Source organism: Ips typographus, unplaced genomic scaffold (genome assembly GCF_016097725.1).
Source record: "Ips typographus isolate SLU unplaced genomic scaffold, UJ_Ityp_2.0 IpsContig82, whole genome shotgun sequence".
NCBI lineage: Eukaryota > Metazoa > Arthropoda > Insecta > Coleoptera > Curculionidae > Ips > Ips typographus.
Window position 1 is genome coordinate 23649 of NW_028098581.1, and position 10975 is coordinate 34623.

The 10975-nt window shown below is 38.2% G+C and overlaps 1 protein-coding gene across 1 annotated transcript; it reads left to right on the forward strand.

The window, feature by feature from the left end:
• Nucleotides 1–9220: 9220 nt before the first annotated feature.
• LOC145739969 (protein CFDP2-like) lies at nucleotides 9221–10395 on the forward strand. The gene is made up of 2 exons (XM_081995290.1): nucleotides 9221–10297; nucleotides 10339–10395. The coding sequence occupies exons 1-2, from the start codon at nucleotides 9221–9223 to the stop codon at nucleotides 10393–10395; spliced, it is 1134 nt and encodes a 377-aa protein (XP_081851416.1).
• Nucleotides 10396–10975: the final 580 nt, after the last annotated feature.

Sequence of the window (10975 nt, forward strand, 5' to 3'; positions counted from 1 at the left end):
ACGCTCCAAATAGTCCCAATAGAAACGATGCGACTTTATCAGTTTAGCCCTTTTATTTATCCCAGCGAGAGATTTCTCCACTTCTAAGAGTTTAATTTTTGTACATACGGATTAAAGTTTTTTTTGCGTTTTTGGGCTACCATTGCAGAACAAAGTTCAAATCGTTGATCGGCCCATTCGAGTCAAATTGTGGCCGGCCCACCGGGCAAATGCCCGGTGTCCCGGTGGCCGTATCCGCCACTGGTTCCATTTGATTCTATCATAGCTGAATAGTAATAATTGCAAAATGATAACATGGTATGGTGTTGTGTTGGACGATTCCACAACCACCAATTTTCTTGTGCTTCAGTAATTTTTCCAGTTCCATTTGTACACGCATATCTTCTGGTGCTTCATAGAAATTATTTATTTCTTTGATTTTCTTTAAAATTTCATTACTGGGGTAAAATTCGCAGCAACGATATCTATCACTTACGACATCTTCACCAGTTTCTAAGTCTGCTTCTGTTTCACTATTTATCGGCACTTCTGGTGATGTACAACGTTGCACAATTCTTCTAAAGCTTCTGCACAATCACTAACTGCTGGTGAAGTAGACATGGTTTAACGTGTTGGACCAATCTGCTTTTAAACTGTTTGGAAGAAACTATAAACTCAAAATTATCAAAGTCGTGTAAATCATAAGGTAATTCCAAATTTGATACTAATTTTAATTTTGTCAACTCATACCTTAAGTGCGTGCCTTGGGTAATTATGTTTGGATGCATATATTTTGCTTTGAAAATAAGATTGATGCTATCATTACATCAAATTCTTCGTTTAGTTCATTGCATAATTGACTATTAGCTGAGATGATCAGTAACCGTTTGATTGTAAGTTAAGGAGTTGATTCTTTTACAGTATTTTTAGAAAAATTATTGAACTTTAACATATTTTTGTCGTTTAATTGACGCTCTTGCCCCTGTAGCGCCACTGGCGGGTCCTCCTGGGTTGCCCCAGGATTCGTCAGGTTCGATGCCCTGAGAGTATCTTCAAGCCCCAGGACATTCCAGTCTAATACGTCTGGCTCGGATATTTCCATGTCTTCCAACATTAAAAAAAAGTGAGAGGGATGCCAGTCGGTTTTTCTGCTTTTTAACTTTTTAATTTAGATACCGACAAACTAACAAAATGAAATATATATACCCAGAGCTTTCTGATTCTCCTCAAGCCTCCAAGGATTGAAAGAATAAGCCCCCAAGTTTCGAGTTTAAACGTTTAATCAGAGAAACTAAATTATTACCCTAACTAATAACCTAACTTAAACTAAAACAAGGTTGGGAAATCGTCAAACCTAACACTTAACCTAACTCAACAACCTTAGCTACTAAACTCCCGCCCTTAACAAAAGTGCCAACAGGACAGGGCTAGAAGATTTTACATAAAAACTTAACCTAAAACTTACTAGGTAAAACTGCTTTGGAGTCCGACGCGGTTGTTCACCAAAACGGTTTTATTTTTAAAACAACGTCCCGACCGGATCACAACTTGTCGACACCAACGAAAATTGCCAGCTCCGAAACACACGGTTAAAAGGTCGTCCTTGGAAGGCTATCGGAACGAGAACGACGAAATTTAACTTTTGCTCACCCTGAACAAGCTGCAACTTGTTCAAGTTTCAGACAAGAATTACACGCTTGTCTATGGCAAAATGGAAAAATATCAATACACGGCTACAACCGTTATTGAATCCAAAAAGAAGGCGACGACCACTTTTTATTTTGCCCACCTCTTTTTCCGCTATTTTTCCTAACCCGACTGACTCGCTAAGAACCCCGCATGTCACGCCATCGCTCGGTTGCCGACCGCCGCAACCGCCGCGTATCGGGCCAATCAGATTGCCGGGATTTTCTGTCTCTAGGACGTGGTGACCTCGGAGAGAGTGCGTTCCACGACAATTTTCATTAAGTCTTTGTTCGTTAATTGGGAGAGTAGATGCAGTTTTATTATAATCACTAATGGCGTCAGACATTACGTGAGCTTGTTGTTTCATCAATAACTGCATGTCGTGATTTTGTTGAGCGACGGCTTTAATGGTTTCTGTGTAAAATATTGCATCATCGGCATCAGGAATTCCAAAAGCCATTTGATAGCATATGAAACACCGTCGAATAATTCGCGTCTAAACCTTTTGACGTCATCGTGACCAGTAAGGTGGCAAATCGAATCAAATTTATCATTTAATTTATCAATATAATGTTCTATAAGTTCTAATGATTATTTACAAGCGAATTTTAGATTACTGCTTTGGTCTTTTAGTTTTATTACTTCTTTTACTATCAATTTTCGAAACACACGTATACATCAGGATTCTTTTTAGGTTGATACACGTATAGAACATTGTTGATTATTGCAGTGAGAATTAAAAAAGTTGGATGTAACAGAGCCATGTTACTAGAACGAATTGGAAATGTAATTAACATCGCACTATTTATATGTTTATACACTATATTTATCAAATATTTCAGAGACACATTAGCGTTAAATTCATGTGACGATAAAAGGTTTTGTGGAAAATAAAGAACCAAAAGTATAAAAAAACACATTTATTCTTCTCGTGCTCCCCATAATTTTATCATTTCTAAACGTTTATGTATATTGTTGCCCCAATTACAAGAAAAATTTAAATTATAAGCGTTTGTAGCTTTACAACACACATCGCAATTCATACGAAAAAAGTCATGTTCATGCACTAACAAAAAAGACACTCCCTTGTAGTGATAAGCAACTTTTTTGTAAAACTCATCAACAAAACCTTCATGGCATTCAATGCAAATATTCATAATTAAATTTATAGATCTTATCTCAAGAACATAATGGAAATTACAAAACACTATTGATTCATGGTGTAGTACAGCACGATTCCATAACCACCAATCCTTATCGCGTTAATTAACAACTCCAGTAATATTTTGGACACGCTTGTCAACTGGAGCTTCATAGAAATCATTCACATCCTTTATTTTAATGTCACGTCAATATTTGGATTATAAGTGCAACAGCTATACGTCTCACTTACGACATCTTCTCCTATTTCGTCTTCTAAGGCGCTGTCGTTATTATTTTGGTTTTCTTCTCCCAATAACAAGAAAAATTTAAATTATAAGCGTTTGTAGCTTTACAACACACATCGCAATTCATATGAAAAAAGTCATGTTTATGCACTAGCAAAAAAGACACTCCCTTGTAGTGATAAGCAACTTTTTTGTAAAACTCATCAACAAAACCTTCATGACATTCAATGCAAGTATTCAAAATTAAATTTATAGATCTTATCTCAAGAACATAATGGAAATTACAAAACACTATTGATTCATGGTGTCGTACAGCACGATTCCATAACCACCAGAGTCGGGCAAGCTACTGAAATTAAGTAGCTAGCCTCAGCTACAAGCTACATTGTTATTCTATTATTCAAGCTACAATTTGGATAGCTACTTTCTGAAAAAAACTAGTTAAACTAAAAAGTAACTGAAGCTACTGGTTAGTTTAATCTAGTTACTTTTTAAGTTACTTCTTACAAATTTTATATAATACGTGACTCAGGGTGCGTAATTGGTTCATAACTCTTTTTCTAGTCATTCTATCGATTTGCGGATTTGACTAACCACTGGGTCACCCTGTATGTATAACAAAGCTTTTAATCAACTTAATAGTCGTGTGAATTGTAACTTTTAAAATAGTTCGTCTTATTAGTCTTATTGTGCTGGAGGCTGGAGAGGACAAAAAAATAATTAGCAAAGTAAAACAGGGATAAATAAAATAAAGAAAAACAATACGTAAATATATATTTCAAACATTTATGTTTTCAGATTAAAATATGGATATAGATAGCATATCTTGCTTCTGCATAAATATAACATTAGTAGCCTGTATAACGGTAAATTAAAACAAAAACTAAACATGCATCATTCATGACATAAAATTTTAAATTAAATCAATTTTCATTCAGAATATTCAGACACTTTTTAACAAAAAATGCAAACTAAAGCAACACATATGAGAAACGTTAAAGATATATACACTTAACACCCTATACCTATTATTTATTATTTATTGTATTTGCTTTTAGCAAAACGAGTTTTTCGAACAGTTTATCAGATAGCCCATGCCTCCTTGGAGAATTAACTAAGTTGCAAATGAGAATAATCGTTCTACGGGAGCTGAGGACGTTAAGGATGTATTAAATTTTTTGAAGATCTCTTTTATATACGGATAGTCATCAAGCATTCTAAGATCTTGTCGGTTATCACCAAAATACTAATAATTGAAGTTCAATTTTATTTTTGAGAGCAGTACGACTTTCAAGGATATTGTGCTCGCTCCATGTTGAAGCTGTAACGGTAGAAGATGCTGCTGGTGCTGATAAATTAACTCTTGGAAAAGTAGACTCAGGTGCTGTAGATATTGTTGGCTCAGGTTCATTAAAATCGAAAAAGTCGGAAAAAACTTGTGTCCTTGTGTTCGTTCGTTGTCAGGACTAAGACTTGCATCTATATCCAAATGAGGTAAAATATGCAGGACAGTGTTGATAATAAGTTCCTGTATACATTTTTTGTCTGTGTTGAGTGAATCGCTTTCGTTAAATATTGTGAGCCATCGAAGTTTGATCGAAGGCAGTGTTGCCGCTGCACCTTCGGAATCATGGTTTCTAAAAAAATATTTCTCAAACCTTTTAGCAAGTGCTAACTGAAGTTTCTCCACTACTGTAACTAATGATTTTACCTTCAAATTAGTTTGAAGTTAGTGAGTTTCACTTTTAAAGATAATATGCTAGGCATGAAGTAACCGTAAAATGTATTGTTTTCTCCCTGTAAGAAGTCCAGAGTTTCAGCAATGGGTTTCAATATAATACAGTATTCTTCTAAATACTGCAATTCAGTATCTCTGAAACAATCCTTACTTAAATCTAATTTATCAAACAAATCTTTTAGTTGACTTTTGCATTTCAAGATTTGAGACATGGAGTTATAAAAAGAATTCCATCTCGTAATGCAAGGATACGATAACGTGTGCCCCAACATTTCTTGGATTATTTCTGCACTTTTTGGTTTTCTAGCCTTTTTCAAATTATCAAAGTCGTGTAAATCATAAGGTACAGTGCACTCGGGTATTTGTGACACCGGCTTCGTCAAGTCCCGTTTAATACGCATTTGAGCATACGTTTTGTTGTGTTTTTGCTGTTGTATTGGATTATCCCATTAATAGGGGATCTGCGCTGCCCCCTAACTGAAAATTTCAGTTCTGTTCATTAAAAAATTAATGTAACATGTGTTTTTTAAAAATCATTTGGAGTGTCACATTTAACGTCCAAAAGTTTAATTGTGACATCCTAATGGTTTAATTGTGACACCTCCGCAGACCATCTCCTTTACTTAAATTGAAGCTAGTTGTGACTATATTTCAGTCACAATTAGCCACATTATGTTTTAGGATGGGTTTAGAAACATTTCTAAAGAATGTCACAATTAGACTACGTCGCAAACATATACTGAAAAAATATACATTTCCACAAAAAACAAACCAAATAACATCCATTCATTATTAAACGTAGGAAATTAACGCAAAACATATTGTAAAACATCTTATTGAACATTGAGGCCACTAAATTGTATTGGAAACCTTATTTCTCCTCTTCGACCAGTGGTAGGTGTAGGAAGGACTTGGTATATTTGGTCCGCTGTTTTGGTATCAATATCTTCTACTTCCGGCCAAATGAAATAATCTTTCTTTCGTCTGGCAAATTTATTTCAAGGGAATCGTCTTGGTTGATCTTGAGTATTTGACCAACATAGCGCTTGACAACTTTTTTAGTGGCATATGTTGCTAGTACCCATGCACCTGGTGTCATATGAAAAATGTCTTCTGGTTCGTCGATCATTGCACTTGTTGATTCTAGCTCAACTAAGTCTTGAAGGGTCTCCACTTCTTGGTACTCATCGCCCTCAGAGTGAATGGAGATATCTGAAGAACTGCTACTGGAATCGTCTTGACGCTTCACATTTTTCTTGGCTTTCTTGTCACATTTCTGTTTTGTTTATTTAAGTTTTCGAGGTAATCTTCTCTGGTTAAAACGTCTCCAAAATTTGAATTTCCGATTTTCTTTCTTTTGTTCGGGGTTTTCTTTGAGCATGATATTTTCTGTAAAAGTAGAGTCTCAAATGATGTTCTTTCATGTTTGGGGGGTTCGCTATCTTTCTCTACTGCTGTTGGCACATTAAGTCCCGAAGTGGATGGAAGATCTACATCATCGAGCGTAGTTGGTGAAATTTCAACGGCAGGTATGTGGTCTTTTTCCAAATTTTTTTCTTCCTCGTTTTCAGGATTTGGCTGGATTTGCTTGCTGCCCTTGTACGCTGCTAATTCTTGAGCATTAAATATATCCTCTTTCATGGCAGCTCTATTTATTTTATGGTTTGTTCTATCGTCGTAGAGTCCAGTGATTTGAAAGGCCCGTTTTATTAAAGCTGTCGGAAAATTAGCCCATATTTCTCCAATCGTAACAGCAAATTTTGCTTTGCTTAAGGACGTTCCGTAATTTTCTCTTTGCCATATTGTAAGCTTCTCATCCCATGTTTTCTTTAAAATTCCAAATGGCAGGGCATCCAAGGGCTGCAAAATATGAGTCGTATGTGCAGGTAACTTTAACAGCGATACATTTTCTGGTAAAGCTAGCCTAATTAACTTATCTGAAATATGAGACACATGTCCATCAAAAATTAAAAGCAAAGGTCTTTCATTTGGGCAATTATTCAAAAAGCTATTCTTGAACCAAGAATAAAAAGAATCGGCTGTCATCCACCCGCTTGCTGTTGCCGCATATCCTGTATTAGGAAATGCATTTTCTGGCATCCATATATCCCATAAATGCTTCGCCTTATATAGAATGAAGGGGGGCAGTTTGTCCCCATTTGCAGACACAACAAACAGTATTGATGTGTTTGTTCGTCCTGTACCTTGAGTATGCCTAAAGACAGCTTTGTTCTTTTCGGCAACTACTTTAGTATTACTGGGGTCATGACAGAGGGACGTCTCATCCAGATTAAATATTTGGGATGGTTTATCACGGAGACCCAAATCATCTACAGTTTTTTCATACAAATCAAAAAAACCATAAATCACTTCTGGTTTGGTTTGCTCTGTTCTAATGCTTTGTCTTTTTATGGGTTTTTTGCACGATAAGTTATGCCTCTTACAGAAGGCGGTAAATATATGGTATTATTCTTCTTCTTCTTCTTCTTTAGCCTATGTCCATCCACTCCTGAATGTAGGCCTCTTCCAATGATTCCATGTCCGTCTATCCAGGGCAGTTTGAAACCAGGATCTTCCTGCTATCTTCTGGATGTCATCCCGCCATCGCTTTGGGGGTCTCCCTGCATTTCTTTTGTGGCTCTTGGGCGCCACTGCATTATTTTATTAGTCCATCTAGATGGATCCTGCCTTGCAACATGACCCGCCCATCGCCACTTTAGTTCGGCTGCTCTTCTGATAACATCGGTTACCCTTGTTCTTTTTCGGATCTCTTCGTTTCTTATTCGATCTCTGAGGCTGATTCCCAGCATGGCGCGCTCCATGGCTCTTTGAGTTGTTCTGAGCCTCTCTGCACTTCTCTCTGTAAGTGTCATAGTCTCCAGTCCGTATGTTGTTACGGGTAAAATGCAGGCCTCATAGACTTTCCGCTTAAGGTTGATTGGGATACTTTGGGATTTCAGAATGTAGCCTAGCCTACCGAATGCTGCCCAGCTGAGTCTTGTTCTCCGGGATATTTCGTTTGTTTGGTTTTGTTTTCCCAGTCTGATAGCGTGGCCCAGGTATATGTATTCCTCAACGTGTTCTAGAGTGCAGCCTTCTATGGTTATTGCCGTCTCTTCGCTGGTCATTATTTTGGTTTTATTTAAATTCATCTTGAGCCCGATTTGTTTTGATGTTTCCTGCAGTTCTTCCAACATATCTTTCAGCTGATTGATGTCGTTACTGATGACAACAATATCGTCAGCAAAACGTAGATGATTCAGTCGGGTTCCATCTACATTGATACCTTTGTTTTCCCAGGCCAAGTTTTTAAAGGCGCTTTCCAATGCCAATGTGAATAGTTTAGGGGATATGGTATCCCCTTGACGGACTCCTTTTTCTATTTTAATCTTATCCGTTGATGTATCTTCGTCAATGGCTACTTGCAATGTAGCATTTTCGTAGATGTGTTTTATAAGATTGGAGTATCTTGTGTCTATTCTTGCCTCGTTCATTGCGTTCAGAACCGCCCAGGTCTCAACCGAGTCAAAGGCCTTTTCGTAGTCGACGAACGCCAGATGTAGGGGTACGTTGTACTCGGTGCATTTCTCTATTAGAGTGCGAACGGTTTGTAGGTGATCATTTGTACCATATTTTTTTCTGAATCCTGCTTGCTCGACTGGCTGGTAAAAATCGAGCTTATTTGTCAGTCGGTTGGTCAGAATTTTTGTGAGGAGCTTGTACAGGTGTGAAAGAAGGCTGATCGGTCGGTAGTTTGCAATATTGGTATTGTCGCCCTTTTTGAAGATTAAAATAACTTCAGCGTTTTGCCAAGGTTTTGGTATTTTCTCTTCGCTAATACATTTGTTTAGAAGGACACAAAGGGCATGTTCAAGCGTTATTCCTCCCATCTTCAGCATTTCGGCGGTGATACGGTCTTCTCCCGGTGCTTTTTTGTTTTTCATCTGTTTAAGGGCCTTTCTTAGTTCGCTCCTGTTTACTTCTGGTATATCCTCCGATCCCACATTTAGAATTTCTTGCTTAACGCTGTCTGGTTTAGGCAGAGTTGATGTATACAAGTCCTTGTAGAAGCCTTGGATGATATTTATTACACCCTTTTTGTCTGTAACAATTTCCCCGTTCCTATCCTTTATTTTAAAAAGTTTTGCCTGGCTCTCGGGGGAGCCTGTAACCCCTAGAGGGCGCGTCCCCAGGTGGCGGATAGGGGAATGCCTCCCAGATATGGGTGGTAGGAGGGAAATCAAATACCTCCCGCGGACCAACAGGTAACGCAGCGTCTGATCCAGAGTGGGCGGCTGCGAGTGGGTGTCTGACTCCAGAGGGGCGACCCACAACAGCGTCTGACCCAGAGTGGGCGGCTGAAACTAGAACTGGCCAACACGCTCGGCAAGCGTGGCCTTTTAATGCCAAACCCTTCCAAAACCAAACCATGTTGAGTTCTAAAACAGAAACTGTACCCCAGGCGAGTAGAGTGAAAAACTCAGAATCTCGCACTGATAAACCAGTCTGCCTCGTGGATTCTGGGGGAGGCAAAAACTCAATAAACCCAAACTACAACTTTGTCCCGAAGGGAGAAATCAGAATAGCCACTTACAATATCCGTACTATGAGATCGAGGGAACAACTTGAGCTGCTGGAAAACGAATTAGAACACATCAACTGGGATATACTTGGCCTAAGCGAAACTAGACTTCAAGGAGAGGATGCGACCACTCTCAGGTCTGGACATCTATTTTATCAAAAGAACGCCGACACGAACTCACATATCGGGGGAGTGGCGCTCATGGTAAATAGAAGACTGAAACACCTAGTCACAAAAATGGAAGCCATTTCAAACAGAGTAATCTATATTATACTGAAGATCAATAAAAGACATTCCATGCAAGTAATCCAAGTATACGCTCCAACAAGCTCCTCTCCGGACCAAGAAGCCGAACAATTCTACGAAGACATCGAGAAGGCCCAAAGGGCGGGAAATGCTAGGTTTCAGATTATTATAGGGGACTTTAACGCCAAAATTGGCCAGAAAAGTATAGGCGACCCACCAAACATTGGATCGTATGGGCTAGGAAGCAGAAACGACAGAGGAGGAATGCTGCTGGAGTACCTCCAACACCAAAATCTATATTGCTTGAACACCTTTTACAAGAAACCCCCCCAAAGGAAATGGACTTGGAGAAACCCGAACGGGCAAATAAAAAACGAAATAGACTACATAATCTCTAACAGACGAGACATATGCCAGGACGTGTCTGTTCTGAACCATTTTGATACAGGCAGCGATCACCGACTAGTTCGAGCAAAGATGATTATTAACACCAAAGTCGAAAGGAAAAGGATGGTTCAAAAAGGGAATTATCCAACTACAGAAACCCTGACGTCAAGAGCAGAAGAATACCAAACTATTCTAAACACAAAGCTGCACAACTTGAACTGCCTGAGGAAGATGGAACTAGAGGAATTTTCGGCAACAATAGCCAGCAGTATCCAGGTGGCAACAAAGAAAGTATGCTCTAAGCACAAAACAGAAAAAACACCGAAATTAAGCTTAAACACACTGAAGCTGATGGAGCAAAGGAAAATAACGAGCAGAGATTCAAATGAATACAAGGAGTTATGTAAAACAATAAACAAAGAAAGCCGAAAAGACCTGAGATCCTACAATAGTCAGCTGATAAAAGAAACTATTGAAAACAACTCAAACATGAAAGTACTTAGGTCACACATGTCTAGAGGAAGGCAAAAAAAAAAATGGTATTATTATGATTATTATTTTATTGTAATTCCAAATTTGATACTAATTTTAATTTTGTCAACTCATACCTTAAGTGCCTTGGGGTAATTATGTTTGGATGCAATATAAAGGGTGATTTTTTAAGAGGTATAGGATTTGATTATCAAAAAAAACACAAAATTTTTTAAAAAATTGATGAAATCTTTATTGGAATCCATAGAACGATCAATATAATTTAATGTTTGAAGATGATTTCATGTAAATGTTGGCCGCGGCTCCGCTTTAGATAGCCCATGCGCAAGGTCCAATTCTGGCACACTCTCTCCAACATATCGGGCGGTATTTCATGAATAAATGCTTCAATATTGGCTTCCAGTGCGTCAATCGTTGCTGGTTTATCCCTGCAGACATGAGCCTTAACATGGCCCCATAAGAAATAGTCCAAAGTCG

Excerpts from the sequence above, each read along its gene's own strand:
- LOC145739969 (XM_081995290.1), top strand. The coding sequence starts at position 9,221 with ATGTTGAGTTCTAAAACAGAAACTGTACCCCAGGCGAGTAGAGTGAAA. Across the intron at positions 10,298-10,338 it reads TCCAGGTGGCAACAAAGAAA|CTTAAACACACTGAAGCTGA; the intron begins GTATGCTCTAAG and ends ACCGAAATTAAG.